The sequence below is a fragment of the Nannospalax galili genome, unplaced genomic scaffold (assembly GCF_000622305.1).
Source record: "Nannospalax galili isolate Female #2095 unplaced genomic scaffold, S.galili_v1.0 scaffold856, whole genome shotgun sequence".
NCBI lineage: Eukaryota > Metazoa > Chordata > Mammalia > Rodentia > Spalacidae > Nannospalax > Nannospalax galili.
Window position 1 is genome coordinate 242,872 of NW_008339573.1, and position 24,691 is coordinate 267,562.

The 24,691-nt window shown below is 40.1% G+C and overlaps 1 protein-coding gene across 3 annotated transcripts in view; it reads left to right on the forward strand.

Moving 5' to 3' along the window:
* Sil1 (SIL1 nucleotide exchange factor) overlaps window positions 1-24,691 on the forward strand; it is a 314,878-nt gene that overhangs the window by 161,224 nt on the left and 128,963 nt on the right. For all 3 annotated transcript variants that reach the window (XM_008834287.2, XM_029564109.1, XM_008834288.2), the window contains exon 4: window positions 19,283-19,403. In XM_008834287.2, coding sequence (XP_008832509.1) covers window positions 19,283-19,403 — 121 coding nt within the window. The remainder of the gene's footprint in view (window positions 1-19,282; window positions 19,404-24,691) is intronic.

Here is a 24,691-nt window from a genome sequence, read left to right on the forward strand (position 1 = left end):
AAACTCACATCCTTGTTTTGAGATAGCTTGTGCTGTAAGAGGAAATAATGTTCTTGTGGCTGGAAATTTGTAGAAAGTTATGCTTGAATCCATCTGTCTCAAGACAGAATTACATAGGATCCTGCTAGGTTGGTTCAGACCCTGATAAGAAGGTCAGAAGGTCAAAACCTTTTTATCAGAAGTTTCTGTGGATAATGCCTATAAACTGTAATGAATGACTTGTGTTTTTTAGTAGTAATAGGTGCTTAGCATTATGTATAAACCAGAGAGTCTTAGCTCTGAAGACAAGAGATAAAGAAGAGGGAAAGGATTCCTTTTTAAAATTTTTTTATTTTTTTAATCTTTTTGAGACAGGGTCTCCCTTTAGCCCCAGCTGGCCTGGAACTCACTGTGTAGACCAAGCTGGCCTCAAACTCACAGAGATCTGCCTGCTTCTGCCTCCCATGTGCTGGGATTAAAGGCATGTGCCACCATGCCTGGCCAGAAAGGATTCCTATTTTGAAAACTTTTTATGTTTGATACCCTATGTTTGCCATCTCATCACTCTGAGACTGAGACAAGAGGATTGCCCCAAGTTCAAGGCCAGCCTGGGTTACATAGTGTGTTCCAGAACAGCTGGGCTATATAGAGAGACCTTCTTTCTAAAACACAAAAACCCCTGGGCATGGTGGCACATGCTTTCAATCCCAACACCTGGGAGGCAGAGGCAGGCAGATCTCTGTGAGTTCAAGGCCAGCCTGGTCTACATAGTGAGTTTCAGACCAAATAGAGCTACACAGTGAGATCCTGTTTCAACAACAACAACAAAAAAAAAGACAACACAAAACATAAACAACAAACAACAACCTACCCAGCCAACATATCAGCCTCTTGGCCCTCTACTCCTACCCTGCCCATGACTGCCAGTGTGGGAAAAAAAAATCTACCCTATTTCACTCTGGCTTCCCTTCTGAAGATTTAATAGACAGATTGATATCCCAGTTGCAGGTTCAAGGTCATTAAAAAGTAAAGATATGCAAGTTGTTGAACCTAATATCTTACTAAGTTTATGTCTGAACAAGGTACCTACCTGTTCCCAGATCACCTTTTTATTGTAAGCTATAACCCACAAAAATACCTGTCAAGCACTTCATTGTAAATATGCAACTTATACTTGGTTGGTTGGATTTATCCTTATTTAGCAGATTGTGTTAGAATTTGTGTGAGCAATATGTTTGACTATGACCTTGATATTCTAAGTCATTTTTCATTTTAGAATATAATTATGTTGTAGGCATATAATTTTTAATAAACCTTAGTTATAATAGTTTATTTTGAAGGGCACACGCCTTTAATCCCATTACTCGGGAGGCAGAGGCAGGTGGATTTCTGTGAGTTCAAGGCTAGCCTGGTCTAAGTAGTGAGTTTCAGGCTAGCTGGGGCTACTGGGAGACCCTGTCTCAAAAAAAGACCAAAAAATAAAAAAATTTAAAAAATTAAAGTACATCATAGATTTCTACTTTTACAGTTTTTAAATAACTTATTTACTTTATAACCAAAGAAGGCATTTAAAAAAATTTTTACATAATTTTAATTTTATGTGTATGAGTGTATTACCCACATGTATTTAAGTGCACCTGTGTTATGCAGTACTCAAGGAGGTCAGAAGAGGGCATCGGATCCCCTGGAACTGGTGTTACAGATGGTTGTTAGCTGCCTTGTGGGTGCTGGGAACTGAGCCTGGGTCCTCTGCAAGAGCAATCAGTGCTTTTAACCATTGAGCCATCTCTCCAGCCCTGGCATTACCTGTTTTGTTAATAAAGGCATGTATTTAACAATATAAAATTCTCTCAAAAATAATAAAAAGTTTCTAATAATTAAAGTAATATAGTCTCACTATAAAAGTCATAATTATAGAAATATATAATTTAGAAAGTAAAAGTCTGTAAGTCCAGTTTATTCATCAGAGACAACATATTTATGCATGTTCTGTTAAAATCCTATTTTACTTTATTTTATATTTTATTTTATTCTATTTTGTGTTACTAGGGATTGAACTCAGGTTCTCACACATGCTTAGCAAGTATTCTACCACTGAATTACATCCTCATGTAAAAATATTTTTGTTATGCCAGGCGTGGTGGCGCACACCTGTAGTCTCAGCACTCAGGAGGCAGAGGCAGGCGGATCTCTGTGAGTTCAAGGCCAGCCTGATCTACATAGTGAGTTCCAGGCCAGCTGAATCTACATACCTATCCTGTGTCCCTTTCTTTTTCTTTAAATAGTCTGTTGTAGAACTTAGGTCATATCCCAGACTGAATTTTGCTTCATACACATAATGTATGTCACCATATTTGGACATTTGTATTTTTTGTCAATTCTAGCCATTAGGACTGCTCTTTACAGCCATGTTGACCATTGTTTCTAGTCCTTTACTTTTTTTTTTTTTTTTTTTTTTTTTTTTTTTTTTTTTAAAAAAAAAAAAAAAAAAAAAAAAAAAAGAGGACGATAAATCTTTCACTGTGATATATCAAAATAAATCTGCCTGCCTCTGCCTCCCAAGTGCTGGGACTACAGGCGTGCGCCACCACGCCCGGCTCTAGTCCTTTACTTTTTAATTAAAAAAAATTTATTTCTATGTTTGCGTTTTGCCTGTATGTAAGTGCACCCATGTATGCAATGTCTGTAGAGGCGAGGAGTGGGTGCTGGACCCCCTGGAACTGGAGTTATGGTTTGTTGTTATCTGACATGTGGGTGTTGGAAATCTAACCTGGGTTTTCTGCAAGAGCAACAGTACTCTTAACCTCTGAGCCATCTTTCCAGGCCCCTGTAGACCTTTTCTTTTGATAGGTGTTAATAAAAACATAACAATGACATACCTCATACACTTCCTATTTATATTCAGGACTATAGGAGTTTTAGCTCATCTCTTTTTGTTTGTTTTTGTTTTTGTGGATTTTTGAGATGAGGTCTCACTGTGTAGCCTGGCTGGCTTGGAACTCACTATGAAGACCAGGTTGGCCTTGAACTCAAAGAGATTTGCCTGCCTCTGCACCACCACACCCAGCCTATTTCACCTCTTTGATATTAATCTCTATTCTGACATGCTAAGTGTCTTGATTATGAACACAGGAATTATACAATTAGAGTATCTAATAATTACTCAGTTGCTCTCTTTTATTCCACATATAAGAGATTCAAAATGGCAGTACTACCACCTCTGATAGGATTACTAAAAACAAGTTGAAACCTCTTTGTGCTTACAGCTGTACTGAACTAAAATTGTCAGTGGGTATCCATTTTGTACTTTCTTTTTATCCCTCATTTAGGCTTTTTCTTTTGTCTTTTTGAGACAGAGTCTTCCTGTAGCCCCAGCTGGCCTGGAATTCGCCTTCCAAGTCCTGGGATTAAAGGTGAACGCCACCATGCCTGGCTCATCTCTCATTTAGTCTTATTTCTACAAATAAGTCTAACTAATGATCACTATCAGTCCTGATTTAGCTGACTACATTGTATTTTCTGATAAATTCTGTATGAGGGGCACATTGAGACAGTATCTGTGTTCTTGTGTGCTAATTATGTGATACTTATACTAAAAAGTCACTTGGCTCACATTTTCTTCCTGGAAGTACTCCATTTCCTGCTGGAAGTACTCCATTTCCTGTTTGTTTAAACAAACAAGCCAAAAAACCTCACTGATAATAACCTAAGTAATTTCTTTATAAGTAATCAGGGTCTTTTTTTTTTTCTTTTTTGCTTAGATACCCAAATTCTATTTTGTTTTCCTTTGAAATTTATTGGTTTTTCTAGAATCTGTCTTGTGTATTATTCTCAGGTATGCACTGTTTAAATGTTTTTTATTTTAGAAAAGTTTTCTTGAATTATAAGATTTTTTTATTGCTTATTTTGTGTGAGATTAGATTTCTGGAACTTTATAAAGAAGCATGGCATTTGGTAGTAGTCTGTTCCCTTTGTGCTGGATCTTTGTCTATCTTTATTTTGTCAATTTCTTACAAATTTTTTTCCATTTATTATGTATTTTTCCTATCTCAATTCTTTTTACCTTTTGTTTATCTTAAGAGGGCATTTTCTGTTGTGACTATTTGTTCTTTTATTTCTGCTGTCTCAACTTGTAGCACCTCATTTCTGAGTTTTGTTTTTGAATATTTCTTATCATTAAAAAAGTCTTTGAGCTGAGCATGGAGGTACATACCTTCAATCCTAGCACTCTGGAGGCAGAAGCAGGTGGATCTCTGTGACTTCAAGGCCAGCCTGGGCTACATAGTGAGCTCCAGGCCAGCTGGGACTACAGGGGACCCTGTCTCAAAAAAAAGTCTTAGTGCATGTCTCTGGATGTTTCATTGGGTAAATTTTTAGAAGTGGAATCTCCCAAGTCAAATGGAATGTATCGTTCTGGTTTAAATGTTGCCAAATGCTCAAAAGCATTTCACTAATTTTTATCTCAAATATTTTATTATTTTATGTGTATGAGTGTATTGTCTGCATATATGTAGGTGCACTCATGTGGTACAATGCCAACAGAAGTCAGAAGAGGGTATCAAATCTCCTGGAACTGGAGTTACAGACAATTGTTAACTGCCATGTGGGTGCTGAAAACTGAACCCAGGTCCTCTGCAAGAGAAGTTAGTGCTCTTAACTGCTGAGCCATCTCTCTAGTCCCAAGCCCCACTAATTCAAAAAAATATATTTTTGTTATTCTTCAAGAATTTTATACAATGTATTTTGATCTCATTCAGACCCTCTCCCCCATATTCACCCTCACCTACTACCCCATCTCACTAATTCTTATTCTTACTGACAGGGTATTGTACATGACCCTGCCAATATTGCCATACCTTGAGGTATGGGTGTTAACATATATATGCTTGGAGAGTGATTTACAATCCTGTTGAACGGTGAAAGAGAGGTTGAAGAGATGGAGTGATTAAAAGCACTGGCTGCTCTTGCAGAGGACTTGAGTTTGGTTCCCAGCACCCACATGGCAAGTAATGACCATTAGTAACTTCAGTTCCAGGGGATCTAGCACCCTCTTCTGGCCTCCACAGTCACTGCATGCACATGGTGCACTTGGCATACATGCAGGCAAAACCCTCATACACATAAAATAAAAATTAAAAACTTTTTTAAAAATTAAAAAGAAATAGTGATACAGCTACGGTGGTGCAAGCCTTTAATCCTAACTCTTGGAAGGCAGAGGCAGTTCAAATCTAGTCTGGTCTACATAGCAAGTTCCAGACCTGCCAGTGGTACATAGTGAGACTCTCTCTCTCAGACAACAACAGCAACAAAAGAAAGAAAGGAAGAGAGGGAGGGTGGGAAAGCGAAGGAAGGAAAGGAAAGCAAGCAAGCTATGAACCTTCTCATAAAAAAATATAATCGTATGCTGACATCTTGTTGTGTTAGGTAAGTAAGCCTAGAACACCAGGAGGCGCAACTGAAGGTTAGAAGGGGAATGCCTTCAGGGTGTCCTTGGGGATGTCTCACTTGTCTGCAGTCTCAGAAGGTATTGGCATATGGAGGAAACATTTGTCTTTTTAGTGATGGCTAGGTCTCACGGTCTTCTGAGGTTCATTCCCCAGGATGCTGGGATCACTAGAGTTCTGAGGAATTTGCCATCTCTTATAAATTTGAAATGGGAGGGTAAAAGAAGGTGTGAAGATGGTTTCTTGTGACATGACATCTGTCAAAGGAGATTCAGACCAGAAGTACTTAGTAATGTCTGAATCTAAGAGTAAGAGAGAGCACCAAAACCAGAGTTGCCATATATTCCCTGAATGCTTATAGGGGTCCTAAAAATATGTAATAGGTAGGGTATGTATAATCAAGTGACAGTTGTAGAGTTCACATTAGGTCCCGAGGATTGAGAGTATGGAGGCGTTGAACCTGGGGTGTTATAAGCTACTATGGTGATGGAGTGGAAGTATAAAACAGGCTGCTTGTCAGAGTGTGCACACCAGCAGGTTTGCTAGAGTACCATCCTTGTGCCCATTGGCCCAGAATATCCAGGGTGGACACCTGCCAGCATAAACCAGTGAGGCTCAGAAAGCCAAAGCAGGGCAGCTGGTTTTATAATCTCTTTGGTGTGTTGTTACAAAACTAGTTTAAGCTTGTGATTTGAGCTAAGCTTTCTGGGGAAACCTGAAACTTCTCTCGTTGCTGGCATCTGTTCTTATTTAATTCCTCACCCATGTGTTTATGTAAGTTATGCTGTTGGATTTGACCTCTTTGATTTTTCAGATGGATTTGGTGACCTTCAGGAGGCTTGAGCCAAGGAAGGCTCTAGTGGTGTTTTCAGTGAGGTATTGGCTTAATTTAACTAGCTTATTTTTTTGCCTTCTCAGTTTGGATGCCCTGTAGCTTTCATTGTTACTGATTTTTTTTTTCAGCCCTAATAAGTCAGTTTGACATGAAAATGTTGCAAAAAGTATGTACTCATTTCTACTCTATAGAACTCAAACATGTGTTTGTTTAGAACTCTTAACAGTTTGAGCATCTATTACCACTTGTCCCTGCCCCATAGCTGAGAATACTGAATAAATCAAGCAAGAACCAGGTAAACATTATTGAGAGCTCTTTAATGTCAGCCTTAAACATTTCCTATGCACATTTCTTACTCCTTATTGTAAACTTTTATTAACCCTATCAAACTGATACCCTGATGCCTACTCTGCAGATGGGTCCCAGAGATTATTAGTCCATGGTCTTAGAGCTATTAAGTGGTAGAACAAGGTCTTCATGAACTGTACTATTCACTACTAGGCTGAACAACACGCTCTAGACACCTACATGCTAGATGCTGCAGCTCTGTTTGGTGTAAATAGCAATGCAGGTGAAGAAAAGAAAGCATAGTACTATTTAGTAAGTCTCTTAATACCCATGATCTAAAATGTTACAACAAAAAGGAGCAATAGGATTGTCCCTGTACTTTTACAGGTGAAAGAAGGGTCAGTCTATAAACCTTGTTTTGTTCAAGTTGCCTGTGTTTAAGGGAGCCCCTCCCACACTGGGAAAGGGAAAGGATTTGACTAGTTATTTTAACAACTGTACCTGTTGCTTCACTTCTTCTACTCTGAGATCAAGGACTCCTATCCTTCAGGGATAATGTAGAGGAAATTTCTACTCTAGGAATTTTGCCCTCCTGTTATCCCTACAGATTTCCTTACTGCTAAGCACATCCAAGCTGAGGGACTGAGGGACCTTTGGGGTAGGTGCTAGAGAAATTGTAGTGGTCGGTAGTACTTGATACTCTTTTGAAATAATTCACAGACTGTGTTTGGCTATGGAAGTAATAGGTGCTATAAAGAGAACAAATAGTGCCAATTATGATGTCAGGATCCCCGGGGATTAACGTGAGGGAGGAAGGGGATTAAAACTTAAATCACCATACCTTGGCACTTTGCTTTTTAACCCTGTTATTAAATTATGATTTCTGTTTGAGGAAAACAAATGAGAACAAAGAGTGTGTTTAGAATATAATCTTTATGTTTTATATTTGACTAATGAACAGGTTTAGCACTTTGATTTGGTCCTCAGTCAACCCGTGTTCAAAGTGTCAATTAACCAATAAATATTGTGAAAAACAAGAGTCAGAAATGGTTGTGTCACTCTTGCTAATGAGCTGCTAATGAAATTGTGCTTGGGTGGGAAAGGTATGTACCCTGGTGTCCTCAGGAGTCTTCTCCAGAAAATGAGCAGTGGCAGAGTTGAGGCCCCCTGACCGCTGAGAAACAGCAAATTTAACTGCTTCACTTCCAGTTTGTCAATTTTTCAACTCTTCATTGTGAAGTAAAGCTTGTTGCCAGCACATCATAGTTAACTTGAATTGTGACAAGAATTTTTAAATTATTTTTTATTTTATTCAATTGCTTTGAAGCATGTTTAGAGCTAAAACTGTGTATTTATAGTTTGCTTCTTGAGCCTACACACACACACACACACACACACACACACACACACAGGAAATAGACTGAAGTTTGTGTTAGTTTAGAATTTTGTAACGATAACTGTGTATTTGCTTCTTGAGCCTTCACACACACACACACACACACACACACACACACACACACAGGAAATAGACTGAAGTTTGTGTTAGTTTAGAATTTTGTAACGATGAGGGAACATACGGTGAATGGGGAGTGTTATCTTACAGAGAGATGTGGCAGAAAATGATGAACCCTAGCAGAAAGCTGTATTCCCAGCATGAGTATAAAAACCCACATGCCCAGGTTAAGGGTTCTGTTATGCTTGTATGTCTCACTTCTCCAGTAGAAAGGTAGAGAAATGGAATCAGAGGCAATGAGCTGCCTGGGAATTAGGTTCAGAGTATGCATTGTGGGCCTCTTTGCCCCCTTCATCCCAGTCTCCCTTTACTTCACCTCTAGAATTATTAAGTGTGGGGCTGGGGCTTGTGGGAAGAGTTATTGGCACATGCTTAGAGGTCTGATTTTTGTGGAGTGGAATGCTAACAGGGCTGTGGGGACATTCCTAGTTTATCTAGTCAAAATGCTATCACCCCTCACTGCTATCTCAGTCTTCTCATTCTATATCCATTGCCCTGGTTCAGGCTTTGTTATGTCTAATGAGGATAACTATAAAAGCCTGATGACCGGCTGCTTTTTGAAATCTCCTGTGCTGAGTTCCAGATGCTTCAAATGTACTTAGGCCTTGCTCTCAGGAAACCAGTCTCTAGATTAAGGATTTTAAGTGTCTTTATCCCTCTCCGCCATTTCCTTCCTTCCTTCCTTCCTTCCTTCCTTCCTTCCTTCCTTCCTTCCTTCCTTCTTTCTTTCTTTTTTTTTTTTTAGTTTTTTTTTTTAGTTTTTTTGAGACATGGTCTCCCTGTAGCCTTAGGTGGCCTAGAATTCGCTATGTAGACCAGGCTAGCCTTGAACTCACAGGGATCCACCTATCTCTGCCTCCAGAGTGCTGGGATTAAAGGCATGTGCCACCATGCCTGGTCTCCCCTGTTTTCTTACTATACTGTAGTAGCCTGGATTGGTTTTGTTTATGGGTATATCATTTCTGGTACTCAGTACAAGTGGCCCAGAGGGTACACAGTGGACTGTGGTAGAAGGAATACTTAGCAAACATCAGGTTTTTGCCCAATCCTCAGTACTCACTGACCAGCTAGTTGTGGAAAGAGAGGTTCACCATATCTAAATGTGCTTACTAGAGAGAGCCTTTGACATGGCAGCTGTTTCAAGTACTTCTTCTGTTGTAACAGGAAGTCTTCTTGCTGTTGTTTGTGGTGGTGTGTGCTGTGTGTGTATGTGTGTTTGTGGGAGTGCATGTGTATGCATGTGGAAACTGGTGTTGAATGTTCTTCCTCTATTACTCTTCACCTCATCTTCTTTGAGACAGAATCTCTCACTGTACCTGCTTGAATGAATTGGGTGGCCAGTGGGTCCCCAGGATCCTCCTGTCTCTGCTTTTGCCAATGCTGAGGTTACAGAAGCCCATTGCCACTCCTGGCTTTTTACATGGGTGCTAGGGTCCGAACTCAGGTCTTCATGCTTGTACAGCAAGTACTTTACTCACTGAGCCATTTCCCTAGCCCAGCAGGAAATCTAAGTAACCCCTGTAGTATTTATCTTTGGAGATCATTGCTTTTATGAATTCTGTGTACTATAGAGATTGGAGACCAGCTCTCCTCTGTTCTCTTTGGCTACTGGAATGTAGACATTGGTTTGCTCACAGCGGATAAGATTTTGAAGGGTCTTTCTGGGAGGGTAGTGAAAGCTTGCAAGGTGGCTGTTCTGAGAGGCCTAAATGCAGCCCAGAGATTCCTGCCCTCACTTGGAAGCCATTTCAGAGAACTCTTGTAAGGCTGGCCCTATGTAGAATCTAGACTGTGTGACTTGGAATAAAAGATCAGTTTGGTGAACATTTTTATTTTTCTTAATTTGTCATTGTTTAGTCTTTTTAAAAAATGTGTCATTATAACTACAATCCAGAATGACTCTTTATGTGTTTTGCTGTTGTTTTTATTTTTTTAAAGTCTTTCTTTGTCGTTCACTTACAAAATGACAACATAAAGCATGGTTCAGGGTTCAGCACCCTGGAGAGGTTTGTGCACATTTTTCTGTTACTTGTTCAGTTCAAGTTCTGCCTTGGAGACAGGATAGATGCTCATTTGTGTGAGGCAGGGATCTTGCCAGGACTTGTTTGGGGGTTTGAATAAAAAGACAGGAGGATAAGGCTGTGGTAGTCATGGCAACCAGGCCTGTAATATCTCAGCACTGACCAGCCCTAGTTAGGAGGTTGGCGGCCCCAGTGAAACATGTGGCATTGCTTCCTGTGGCATATTCTTCCTATTCCTTTCTGTCTGGTGTGGCCCTCAGAGCTGGTGTACTAGAGGCCTACTGTGTGCTCTGGGGCTGATCCTGAACAGTGGGTCTGAGTAATCGGTCCCTGCCCTTCAGTAACTCAGTTATATAATGGGGAGATTTTACTCTTAATAGATATTTGCAGAACTTTGCAAATAAATGTCTTTGTTTCATCTGGTTTGACATTTACCTTTTGGGGTCTTTTGGGGGTTGCTTTTCCTGAAGCACTTTTTACTACTTCTGAGCACAGACATAGTTCTTTCTTATTTGTTCTTCACAAAGGGTATAGCACTAGGGAGAGCAGACAGGGTAAATTCCTTTTATTTGATACACAAGGGCACAAAGATTTAGAAAGACAAAGGAATTTGGCTAAATTCACCTGTCAGACACATACCTGCCTGGGTATCATAGTTCCAGGGCTCGTGGTAATGTGACCCGCTAGGACAGCCTTTTGGCTTTCTGCCTGTGTCCAGGTGTAACCAGAAGTTCCTGGAGTGGAGAAGTTCCTAACAGGAGCCCATAGAATACACATCATACTTGTTACCCCTCCTGAAACCAGAAACAACTGAAGCATCTGATGCCAAGGCAAACACAAGACCATCCGTCTCCGCTAGCAGAGCAGCCAGGCGACATCACAACCTCACTGCCTGAGGAGGTCCCTTCTGCTATAAGTCCAGGAGGAACAAGTTTTAATTACTGGGCACCCAGAAGAGTTGGGACAAAGACCGAGACAGGCAAGATGTGAAATGTATGTTTTCTAGCAGTAACGAATTGGCTGGCTGTGGACTGAATTCTATTTATAGCTATATTTTGTTTGACTTTCAGATGTTCAGATCTGACTGCATTTTCAAGGGACACTTTTCACAGGTCCCACCGTTCCCTATTTTCTGACATGTGACCCTCCTCACTCTTCTCTTCACCAGCCTTCCCCTGAGGATATTTGAGTTAGCTCTACCTCTCCCGTCATGCTTTCTTATTTACCCTTCCCCCAGGGTCCCTTTGCCCAGGTGCTTCATGGCCCCAGACTTCTCTGGACTCTATTTTTTTTTTTTCTTTTTGCCCTTCCCCAAACTGGCTTCCTGGGACTGTATCTATACCATGAGCTAAGGGGTTATCCTATCCCTAGAACTATTTGCTGTCCTTGGATAGTATCTGATAAATTGATTGTTCAAGATATTAAAATGTGCTTATCTGAACAAATAAAAAATGTCAAGCACCTTTATTGAGAGATGATTTATATACCATCATGCTCACTCATATGATTGGAATAATTCTCAAATTTCCCAGGAAAAGTAGGTGGAGTACCGGGGTAGTTTCTAGACAATGGTGTTTCATAAACTAGAAAAACTTCAAAAGAAAAATTTGGGGACCAAGGCCAATTTTTTACTGTGCTGAGTTAAAAGCTTTAACATGGAAACAACCAACTACTATCCATCATCATCATTATCTCATTTTATAAAAGGACATTTTAACACTAGAAAGAAACTATATAATTTCAAATTAAAAAAAAACTATTATTTTATTGACTGCTCTTAACTTCCTTGTTTTAAGACTATTGGAATGAATTGCTGACATAAACAAAACACCTCAAGGCTTGGTGGCTTAAAACAACAGTAATTTCTTTTTGTATAGCTCTGACTCTTAGAACCGTAGAAATAGTTCATATACCTTTCATATGCCCCCAAAGAAACAGATAACCCAACCAGGATGTGGATGGTGGGGAAGTAAATTACAACGGAAGTGACTTGTGTATAAAGCCAAAGACAAAAGAGCTATACATTAATGCTGAGATCTAGTACGGTAAGTGTTTCTCATAAGGGTGTAGTTTGGCATTAACATTTTGTATAGCATTTATTTATTCATGTACACACCCCTGTGCCATAGCACATGTGTGGCGGTCAGAGGATAACTTGTGGGACTTGGTTCTTCCCTTCCACCATGTGGGTCCTAAGAATTGAACTCAGGTCATCAGGCTTGGTTGGTGGCAAGCCCCTTTACTTGCTGAACTATCTTGCCGGCACATGGATGAGCATTTTTGAAACTACTTTCTTTGTTGCCTAGACTTAAATATATTGTAAATATATCATAGATAATGAGAGCCAGACTATTGCAGAAATAGTCATAAATAAGGAAAGTGGGAAAATAGATAATGTTACTTTAGATTGGGGCCTGTAGTGTCAGTACAAACATGTAACTTTATTTTACTATTATTTTTTTAATCTTTTTTGAGACAAGGTGTCCCTGTAGCCCCAGCTGGCCTGGAACTCACCAGGCTGGCCTCAAACTCACAGAGATCCACCTGCCTCTGCCCCCAAGTGCTGGGATTAAAGGTGTGCCCCACCATGCTCAGTCTGTAACTTTAAAAATATATACAGCTGGGCATGTGGCACACGCCTTTAATCCCAACAGAGGCAAGCAAATCTCTGTGAGATTGAGGTCAGCCTGGGGCTACAGGGAGACCCTGTCTCAAAAGACAAAAAACAAAACAAAACAAAACAAAACAAAAAAAGATGGTTCAAAAGGTTAAGAGCATTTACTGCTCTTATAAAGGACCCAGGTTCAGTTCCCAGAAGCCACATGGCATCTCACTACTGTTTGTAACTCTAGTTCCAGGGGATTTCACACTGTCTTCTGGCCTCCACATATATACATGCATGCAAACATTCATAAAATAATAATGTCTTTAAGAATACACACACATGTGCACACACATAAAGATAAAGACTAGGGATGTAGCTCATTTGGTAGAGTGATTGCCTAGCATGAAGCCTGGGGTTTAATCCCTAGCACCACATAAAACTCAGTGTGGTGGCCAACACCTGTAATCTAATTTTAGCACTTAGGTGGAGGCAGGAAGATCAGAAGATCAATTCAAGTCATCCTTGGTTACATGGCAAGTACACGGCCAGCCTGGGCCACATGAGACACTATCTTAATGTATATATGAATATAGCTGTGAACATGTGTTTATGTATATGTACTACCTTATACATGCAGGAGTGATCTAGCTTTGTCTACTCAGGTCCTAGAGGCTTTGACTCCCTAGTAGGAATGAACATTTCTAGCATTAAGTCTTGGTTTTTAAACACTGTTCTCCAATAGAAAATGAGAACGTCTGAGAAGTGACTGGTTCCAGAGATGAGAAAAGGAAATCCAAGATGAATGTAGAACTTCTTTTGGAACCAGAAAGTAAGGAAATAGTTTGAAAAAGAAAATAATGGTGAAGAAGAGGGAACTTGTTGAAAGAATATAAGCCAGCCTGAAGGAGCTCCTAATTGTTAAAGCTGAGACAATCTGAGCAAGAAAATAAACAAGAACTCTTGGGCTGGGGAGATGGTGTAGTGGTTAAAGTACCTGCCACACAAGCAAGAGGACCAGAATTTTGATCTCTAGAACCCATGTAAATGCGGGTGGGCATGGCAGCTCATGTGTATTTCTGGCTTTAGAAAATGGAGATGGGAACCCCAGAGCAAGCTGGCTAGCAAGACTAGCTTTATTTGTAAGCTGTGGGTTTGATTGAGAAACTGTGCCTTAAAGAATATGGTGGAAGAGCAAATGAGGAAGATTCCTGACATCAGCCTTAGGCTTCCACACACGTGCACCCATACTCATGTGAAAACACATACACATGCATACATACCACACACACATATGAAAAGAAGTAAAAACACATGTGCACTCATACTCATGAACATATATACACACCACACACACACATACACACACACACACACACATATGAAAAGAAGTGAAAACAGAATAAATAAGACAAATAACCCCAATAATTCCTAGAATAAGGAAACAACTAGCTGGTAGAAAACACTGGTAAGGTGTGAAAAGGATCTTTAGTTAACTATACTGTTAATTGTACTATGTATAAGATACTAACACTAGGAAAGGGTACTTGGAATATGTGAAAACTGTACTATTTTTGCAATTTTGTATGAATATTTTATTTATTTATTTATTTTAGTGTATGAATGTATTGCTTGCATGTAGGTAGGTACACCCATATCATGCAATGCCCACAGAGGTCAGAAGAGGGTGTGGGATCCCTTGGAACTGGAGTTATGGATGGTTGTTAGCCACCATGTGGGTGCTGGGAATTGAACACAGGTCCTCTGCAAGAGCAGCTAGTGCTCTTAACTGCTGAGCCATCTCTCTAGCCCAATTTTGTATGAATTTAAAGTAAATTTTTTAAAAATACTTATTGTTTACATTTCTAGAGATCTGTGAGACTTGGCTGATAGTGTCAGGGCTTATCTTAACCTATCTCTAATCAGTGGTTTGCATCTACATTGGCTTCATGGGTCTCTCAATTGTTTTAGATCAGAAGGCTAGCAATGGCAAGTTTTTCTCATGGTAATAACAGAATACTGAAGGACAAGTCAACTATAAAAGCATATTCCAAATAACAAATTTGTTAGTATCCCATTGACCAATGCATCTAAGCCAAGTTCAAAATAGAAAGGCTGGAAAGTACAGTCTCCCAACAGGTGGAGGAACTGTATAGTCATATGGTCTAGTATAGCAGGCAGGAAAGTAGGAAGCTGGTGACAGTGTTGCAGTCTGCCACAGATTTTTCTCTTGTAAAGAGCAGGACTTGTGTACCTGGGTCAGAGCCTATGATAGAAGGCAGTGACAGTCCCAGTGGACTTAAAACTCAAGCATGAGGTGCCTTTATTTAAAAATGAAGTTTCTCAGCCTTGTGATTTGTCTCCAAAGAGTTGGTTGTGGGCTGTAGTCACTGCAGACTGTGAAGACCCATGTGCATTAAGTATCCCAGTCTATCTACCTGTCTTCTTGTCCTCCATCCTCATCCCCTCCCTCTTTTCCTGGATGTGTCTTGTGACTTCTCTGCCTGTTTTGCTATTACCCAGTGTACTTTTTGCTACTTTTCCTTCCTTTACAGAAGCTAAAAATGCAGGTTGGCTTACACTTTTAACTTGACCTTTTTCCTAATTGGGTGAAAATATTTGAAATGCTGTATTTTTTTGTTACTTCTGTTACTGCTCCTGCCATGACTGGTTTCATATACCTTAAGTGAGCTTAACCTGTATTTTGAGTTAATGCCCCTGGGGTAGTTTATGTGACTATAGTAATTTTGGAATTTTTTCCCAAATAAAATAATTAACATAAGATCTTAGTCTCTTCCTTGGCTAGCCAAGCATGGTCTAACCTGTTATGGCCTACCCGAAGCTTATAAATGCATGTCCTTTTTTCACCTCATTTTAGTTTTGATCAAATCAGAAAATTTAAGATATTACTATTGCTATTATACGCATTGGTACGTTATTACTAAAAATAACTGTTACCATGACTAATTATTATGACTGTTTGCACTAGTGAAAATCTGTATTGTTGATTGGTAGGTAAAACCGGGATAGAGTTTATTAGTAGAGGAAAAAGCACACGGGACAGTTCCCTTTGGGAAGAAGCTGTCCCTCCCCCGGTTGTTGGCTGGGGATCTTTTATAGGGGGCTTTGGGGGAGTGGAAGGCAGGAAAATATTTTGAAAAGTTAGGCAGGTGGGGGGCGGGCATGCAGGGTTTATCAGGAGAGAGTAGCCTCCATCAAACTGCCCCCTTCAGTTCTCTTCCATCAGCCAGGATCTGGGTCAAAGGTGTAAAGAGTCTATTTATCCTTTAAGATCATCAAAAAGGAATCATGCTGTGCTGAAGTGACTCCTTGCAAGTCTCTGGTCAAAAGGTGGAATTTGTTTTTCTGGTCATCTGAGATCAGGGTGCTCATTAACTCAGTTCCTGCATTCTCAGAGGCCCTGCTGCATTGGGGAGGGAGTTGCTGTAGGTTTTAACCCTAACATTGATCAGCCAAGATTTCCTTTTTCATATTAAAAATTTTCACTGAACAAATAATCAGCATATACTTAGCCATTTGGTATCCCTAGGGAGAAAATGGTAAGATATAACCAGATAAATTTTAAGAACTGTAAATATAGATTGTGATACCTGCCATAAAAAGGGATTCATTTTGTGGTGAAAGCCCTTAGACAGATGGATCTAGTCTGAGGAAACAGGCTGTCTCTCAGGCAGATGACCCTTAGGTTGGATTGGAGAGCTGAGAAGACAGAGGCCAGGGCCAAACAAAACATTCTGGGCAAGGGGAATAGCAGATGAAATGTCCTCTAGTAGGAGGGAGTGTATTCTCCCATGGAGTGGGAAAAGGCCAGTATGCCTGGAGACAGAGAGTGAGGGATGACAAGTCTGCAGACGCAGTTGTTGGCAGGCTTCTCTGACCAAGTGAGGATTTTCCTCTTTACCCTATAACAATAGGAAGCCACCAAAAGGTTTAATACAAAGGGATTACATAGATTTGTGTTTTCATATGCATATGGGTGCACGTGCACGCACACACATGCATACACGCATGCACATTTATGAGGGGTGGGGCACTAGTGGGATGGTAGTCATGCTCATGTTGAAATGAGAAATGGTAGTGGTCATGACAAAAGCAGTGATGGGAAGATGGGGAAAAAGAACTTTTTCCCTTGGAGTTCTTTGTTTTGTTTCATATTTTTCCTTTAAAAAAATTATTAGATGATTTTTTTAAGAGGCTGGAAAGATGACTCAGTGGTTAAGAACATTTGCAGAGAACCTGGGCTCAGTTCTCAGCACCCACATGGCAGCGCACAACCATTTGTAACTTCAATTCCATGGTATCTGATGCCATCTTCTGGCCTCTGTGGGTACCTGCACTCACATGGTACAGACAAGCAGGAGTGCACACACACTTATAAATAAGAAATAAAAAGATTTACCAAGTTCACATAATATGGGCCAGAGAAATGGCTCAGTAGATGAAAGGACTTGCCCTCCGTGCCTGATAATCTGAGTTCAAGTCCAGAGACCCTTATGGTGGAAGGAGAAAACCATTGGAATGGTTTTCCACATCTCTACTGCCTAGCTTTCATATGCTGGAAGGTGCTATGCAAGCTATCTGAAGAGAAAATTTATCATGAACCTTCCTTACTCAGATGTGAATCCTGTAAGCTACAGCAACTAGCCTGGAAGATATACCTACTGATGCAATAGTGGCATGAATATAGGAGTAACCAAATACTTTCTAATGGATCCATGGTCCACTTCATAGTGGTAAGGGTGAACCCATACCTGACATTGATAACAGGCCTAGGAGCTTGAGGCTAGATAGCCCACAGACCATGGGAGAAAGCCTAATACAGCTATTCTGCTAAATAGATAGTGTTTTAAACTGATTTCTAATGACTTATTGCTATACCCATAGATTAATGCATCTCTCAACTCTCAGCAGAGAAGATTCCTTATAAAGTAGAGAACCACAACTGGCCAATGTGTGGAGACTAAGAGGCTACAGAGTGCTTATCCCTGAATAGGATACCTGTATCAAACTTGTGCCTCCCAAGACTCAAGGATCATTGGGGGTTGGGAAGTTGATGGAAAGAGTATAAGAGCCAGAAGAGGTGAATGACCACAAGTAAGCAGAGTTTTCCAGACTCCTGGTCAGTTACTCATAGGAACTCATAGCTATGCTCACACCATGAACAAGTCCCATGTAAGGTTAAGTCAGACAAAATCTCAAAATAGGTTTGGGATAGCGAGTAAGAAACCCCAACCCTACCTTAGGCAACTGATGACTGCTGAGAAGGGGAGAGTCAGTCTCATTTAATGGTCAGATTCTTAATAGGTTAACCAGGCTCCAGTGGATGAATCCACACCAAAGGACATTTGATATATGGTATGAAGTTCACACATACACAAATAAAATAATACAGTTAAAAATAAAATAAAATAAAATAATCATTTTTGTATTTCTAGAACCTACCATGGTAGTCTGTATATAATCGTTGTCTAATAAATACACTTCCAGTGAATGCGTGTAGCATTCTATTTGTAGTATGTGATAGTGCACAGTTGCTTTTAAACTCTACTTGAGTACTTTTGTGCATTGTATATGAATAACCCATCCATTCATAACTCTTGTTTTCCCAGCTAATGGATCTGCTCCTCTGAGATAAGTAGGTGTAGTTTTTCAGTTTCTCTTAGTTCCACCTCCTACTTCCTTGGCTTGCTATGTCCTGCTGTCTTCCACTGGCTTCCTTCTTCGTTCTTATAAATGTTATGAGCCATAAATTTTATGTGCCAAGCTCTAGCATAAGGACTGGAGAAATCCAAAAGGAAGAGATATAGTTCCTGTGATCAGGGAGGAGAGAGCTGCAAAGGAGCCTGGCTTAAAAAATGAGGGTGATGAGGTGCAAAGCTTCCTGACATTATGTGTCATCTCAGATATGTGAAACTGTCAGGGAAGGGGCAAGAGGGAATGATTCCTGAGGAAGACCATAATGTCTCCATGTTTTGAGGGCTGAATAGTTATCCCCCATTTATCTACTGCACATAATAAAAAGGCTTATTAGCCAAATTTAAAGAAAATACAGAATAGCAGGCTGGAGAGATGACTCATCAGTTAAGAGCACTGGCTGCCCTTGCAAAGGACCTGGATTCCATTCCCAGCACCCACATGGCAGCTAACAACCATCCTAACTCCAGTTCCAGGGGGATCTGACACCCTCTTCCGACCTCTGCAGGCATTGCACGACATGGGCACACTTACATACATGCAAGCAATAGACTCATACTCATACACATAAAATAAAAATAACAAAATATTTTAAAAGAAAATACAAAATAGTTTATCATGTTCTAATGAATGGGTATTGGCCCCTAGATTATGGGTGGATCTTTTTGCCTACTTTTCCTTAGCTCCTTATAGACTGTATTATAGAGTAGTAAAAAGAGTATGTAAGTGGAGTGTGAGGTTCAGAAGGAGAGAAAGAGCTGGGTGGAAGAGGTTTGAATTGGACATAGTATTATGAACTGGTTAGTCCTGTTGGCATGTTACCTAGCCATTTCATCCCAGTGTCCCCCACGGGGCTTGTACCTCATGAAACTTTTCTTCTTTTAGGTCAGGCTGTTCCTGCAGGATCCCATGTGAGACTGAATCTTCAAACTGGAGCAAGAGAGGTGAAACGCCAACAAGAAGACAAATTCCAAAGTGATTTGAAAGGACTGAAAAAAGGAAGAAGGTATAGTATTGACCCTAGAGACAGGGAACCGTAATGGTCACATTAATTTTGAAATACTGGAAATGCTACCCAAATTCATGTGCCTTTTATTTTTTTAACTTTTAAATTTAATAGTGTAGAATTGGTAATAAATCTGTCACAGGTTTATGGAAGTTTACTTCTGCAATCTTTGGAAAGAAACAGTTTGCAAAGCAAATTGATACTTGGAAAAAGGCTGTAGAGGGAATGCTTAACCTGCTTTAAAAATGAAGCTGTTTTCCCCAGTACTTTAAGAGCACCCATTTGAATCCCAACAATTAATGTGTTGATTACAGATGAGTCATCTATTCATTAAAACAGGCCTGTTAGGCCTTCTGCTTTGCAGTAATACTTCCTTAGTGAACAATAAAATTGTATTTTAAAGTCTTTAATTCAGACTAACTTTTCCTCTTATTAGTCAGTGTTAAAATAGACTTTCTCATGGTCTAGGAGTAGAAGCTACTACATTCTCCAGGGGTTACAGGTTCCCTAACTTTTTAATAAACAGTTTAGGTTATTTGATTTTACAGAATTAACAGTTTCACTTTTCTGTTCGTTGCCTTGAATTAATAAATTTTCTTTGCTTGGTATTTTCTGAATGAGGGGCAAGGAGAGTGGGGCATGGGATTTCTAGAAGCCTCAGTATTTACATGTAGTGTTTTTAATACAAGGACCAACAAATTATGATCACCATATTGGGACTGCTGCCCATTTTGGTATGAACAGAAAGCTAATTGATTCTTAATGGTTGGAAAAATCTGAAGAAGCATCATATTTCATGACTTGCGAAAATTACATGAAATTCATGTGCTCATTTGTTTACATATAGTCGATAGCTGCTTTCTAAAGTAGTAAAGTTTAGTGGTTGAAACAGAGCCCATAAAACTTAAATATTAAGCTGGGTATGGTGGCACATGCCTTTAGTCCCAGTACTCACTCAGGAGGTAGAGGCAGGCAGGTCTCTGTGAGTTCAAGGCCAGCCTGGTCTACATAGTGAGTGCCAGGCCAGCTGGGGCTACAGGGAGACCCTGTCTCAAAAAGACCAAAAAAGAAATATTAACTGATTATTACAGGTAGTTTGTGGACCCCATTCTGAAACATGTAAGTTATTGAGAATTAATTATAGATTGAATGGACCCATCTCAATTATTGGATTATTAGTTTAATGAATTTTACAGTTACATAAATTATAAAGGGACTTTAGAGACCTTATTCTTTTTTCTTTTTCTTAAAAATTCTTTAAAATTGTGTGTGTGTGTGTGTGTGTGTTTGTGTGTGTGTGTGTGTGTGTTGTATGTGTGTGTATATGCCACTTGTATGCAGGTACCTGTGGAGGGCAGAAAAGGATGTCTGATCCCCTGGAACTAGAGTAACCTGTGGTTGTAAGCTGCCCGACACAGGTGATGGAAAGCAAAGTCTGACCTTAAAAGGAACAGCAAATGCTCTTAAACACAGAGCCATCTCTCAAGCCCCAAGATGTAATTCTTCTCTGAGCCTTTTGCTTGACATATCTGACCAAAAGGCCGTTTAGCTGATCCTTGTGCACCTTTAGTCAAATGGCACTTACAACCCTACAAAACAGCATGGTCAGATTTGGACAGTTTTTACAGTTCAAAGATCCTAGTTAATATTGAGATGGAGGCGTTTTCTGCCTTATAGATGTTTGGGAAAGTTCTCTCCTCTTCCCCATCTCTACATATAGGCCTATACCTGCAGTTGTCTAAGCCATATAATTATTTTTTTTTTCACAACCAGACAAAAAGTATTCAGATATTACTATGCAACCCCTACTAACCTTTCTCCAGCTCCAGAAAGCACATATATGCATATTATAGCATCTCAGAGTACTTTTAGGACTTCTTTTTCTTTTTTCTTTTCTCTCTTTTTTTTTTTTTTTTTTTTTTTTTTGGTCTTTTTGAGGCAGGGTCTCCCTCAGGTGGAGCTCACTATGTAGACCAGGCTGGCCTTGAACTAACTCTGCTTCCCAAGTGCTGGGATTAAAGGCATGCCCCAACACACCTGGCAATAATATTCTTTTTTATTATTATTAAATATTTTATTTATTATTTTTATTTTATGTGTACATGTGTATTGCTTGCATGTAGGTAAGTGCACCCATGTTGTGTAATGCCCGAGGAGGACAGAAGAGGCTGTCGGATCCTCTGGAACTGGAGTTACGGACAGTTGTTAGCTGCCATGTGGGTGCTGTTATTCAAACCTGGGTCTTCTGAAAGAACAGTCAGTGTTCTTAACCCCTGAGCCATCTCTCCAGCTCTGATAATATTCTTAAGCCAAGAGAAGATTGGCTTTTTTTTTTTTTCGTTAGAAAATAAGACTTGGGGGGCTAGAGAGATAGCACAGTGGTTAAGAACACTGGTTGTGGCCAGGTGTGGTGGCATACGCCTTTAATCCCAGCACTCGAGAGGCAAGTGGATCTCTGTGAGTTCAAGGCCAGTCTGGTCTACATAGCGATTTCCAGGCCAGCTGAGACTACAGGGAGACTCTGTCTCAAAAAAAAGACAAAAACAAAACAAAACAAAACAAAAGAATATTATAGGAGCTTGATTAATGTGAAACTTTTTATGTGTTGTTTTATATGCCATGGGAAGCTACTTTCCTACTACCTGACTGCAGATCGTCAGTAGGAACTCTTAGTGCTTTGTCTGTTGCTCATTTCAGAATAGAAAGCCTTCTGTGTGGTCTATAGAGACACACCATAAGGAGAAACACTTGTTCCTACTTTTTCCTCTGTACTTTTCTCTTTTGGAATGTTTTTGAGGGCTCTGCCCTAGAATGGCCTCCAGGATATGCTTGCCATTTCCTCTTCCCTCTCAACTGTTAAAAGCCAAAGGCATTGACAAGGTGGAATAGGATAGATATTTGGTGTTCTGAGCTCAGTTACCACCCCCTTGTGTGTGTGTGTGTGTGTGTGTGTGTGTGTGTGTGTGTGTGTTGGCAACTTCCTCCTCTTGGACCTTGTCCTACCCTCCTCTTGTTCTACTGCCTATGTCTTCCTGACTGTTCAGCAGTGGCCTAAGAACAGAGACCTAAGGACAGAGCCAGTATCCTGAAATTAGTGCAGTATTTTGATACTCAGTCTGTTTTGGAAGATGCATTTTTCTACTTATCTGATTGTCAGATAAGTTGGTAAACTTAAGAGTTAAAAAGACACTGGCCTATAGAGAGATGGGTGAGTCAAGCCTTTCCAGTGGTCCTGCTGGTTTTGTTGCTGGCCATATTACTACTTAGAGCTATGATGCCTGGGCTGCAAGGCTTGGGTCAGAGACCTTGCCTTTGGGTTGTCTCAGAAGGTTGTCTTGGCACTACCTGACCTCAGGCATATTTTTAGGCATAGAAAGCATAGGGGAATTTTTAGTCTATAACCTGTCAACATCTCCATAGGACATCTCTTTGCCTGGACTCTTCTGTGGATCTTCCTCCCATGTTAGGGTGAAGGACAAACTTAACTACATCCAAGTTGTTCCATCTTGGGTTGGGAATTTGCCATGCTACAATACTGTATAGTGGTAAAGAAATGGGCCAAAGACTAATTGTTTGCTTGATATATTCATTCATTTCATAAAGACTTAATTGAGTCCGTATGTGCCAAGCATTGGGAATATAGTAATAAACAGGCAAAGTGGCAGCCTCCGTAAGCTGAATGAAGGCCTTATGAAGGCTGACAGGTAGAAAACAAAGTAAATAAACATGCAAATAAGATCATTGCAAATTATAGTAAGTACTAAGGAAGAAATGAGCAAGGTGATGAGCCTCTGCAGGAGAATAGGTTAGAGGGGATGATTTGGGAAAGTCTCATCAACATATTTGAACTGAAACCTAAGGAAAGAGGATTTAGTTCTGCAGAGGATTAGGGTTAGAAGTGTAGAGGTTATAGCATTTCAGACAGATGGAGCAAGAAGAATCATCCCTGGCTTTGTCAGGTTTGAGAAGCAGGAAAATGATCAAAGTGATGTAGAGGAGAATGGAGGGAGACTGACAGGCACTGAGAATGGCGAGGCAGGTGTATGTAGGGCGGGGCTCAGCATGTAGCATCATTCTCAGGGAACATACTGAATGTTCTCCATTCACCTTTCATTATTGTGGAGGATTTTAGGCAAGAGAATGACTTAATGTAGTATAGTTTGGCAAAATAATTGTAATTGCTTTGTGTCTGGTATTGAAGATAGGGGAAAGAAGAAAGGCTAACAGGATGCCATTTCAGTAGACGAGGCAAGACACAATAGTGACTAAGCCCAGAGTATCATAATGATAGTAGGTGTATTTAGAGATTTACTTTGGAGGCAGAGCCAATAGGACATGCTGATGACTTGGATATAGAAGTTGAAGGAACTGGGGAAGATTTAGAATAAGGCCTCGTTTGGGGGTTTGAGCCACTGAGTACTGATAGGTGCTATTTATTGAAATAGAAAAGTTAAGAGTGGGATAAACTTATAGAAACAGAATTAAGAGCTAAGTTTTAGATTCAGTAAATTTGAGGTATGTGTTAAACATCTGAGACCCACTTGGGCGGGCTGGCTGGCTGGCTCAATGGATAAAGATGCTTGCTGCCAGTCTGATAACCTGAATTTTATCCCCAAGACACACATGGTAGAAGGAGAGAACTGACTCCTGCAGGCTGACCTCTGACCCTCATATATGTACTATGGTACCAGACCCTGCCATAAATAAATATATGTAACTTCTTTTTTTGGTCTTTTTGAGACAGGGTCTCCCTGTAGCCCCAGCTGGTCTTGAACTCACAGAGATATGCCTGCCTCTGTCTCCCAAGTGCTGGGTTCAAAGACATGTACCACCAAGCCCAGCATATGTAATTATTTTTATAAAGAAAAAAAAAAAAAGAGACCTTAGCTACATCAGTTAGTATGTTACTTTTCTTGTCACTATGACCAAATACCTGAAAGAAGCAACTTATGGAAGGAATTATTTATTTGGGCTTATGGTTTCAGAAATGTCACATCACCATGGTAAGGAGGGTATGGCAGAGCAGAACAATTGACATCATAGAGAACAGGAAGCAGAACAGAGGGATCCAGAAAGATGTAGCCCCCAAGGATATGCCCCCAATGACCTACTTTCTCTTTCTATCTTCCATCATCTCCCCCAAATGCTACTATATTATGAATCTTATCAAGAAATTAATCCATTGGTTAGGTTAGAGCTCTCATGATCTAATAGTCTCTAGAAATGCCCTCACAGACGTACTCCATGGCAGTGGTGTGCTTTATGAATCCTCTAGACATTTCTTAATG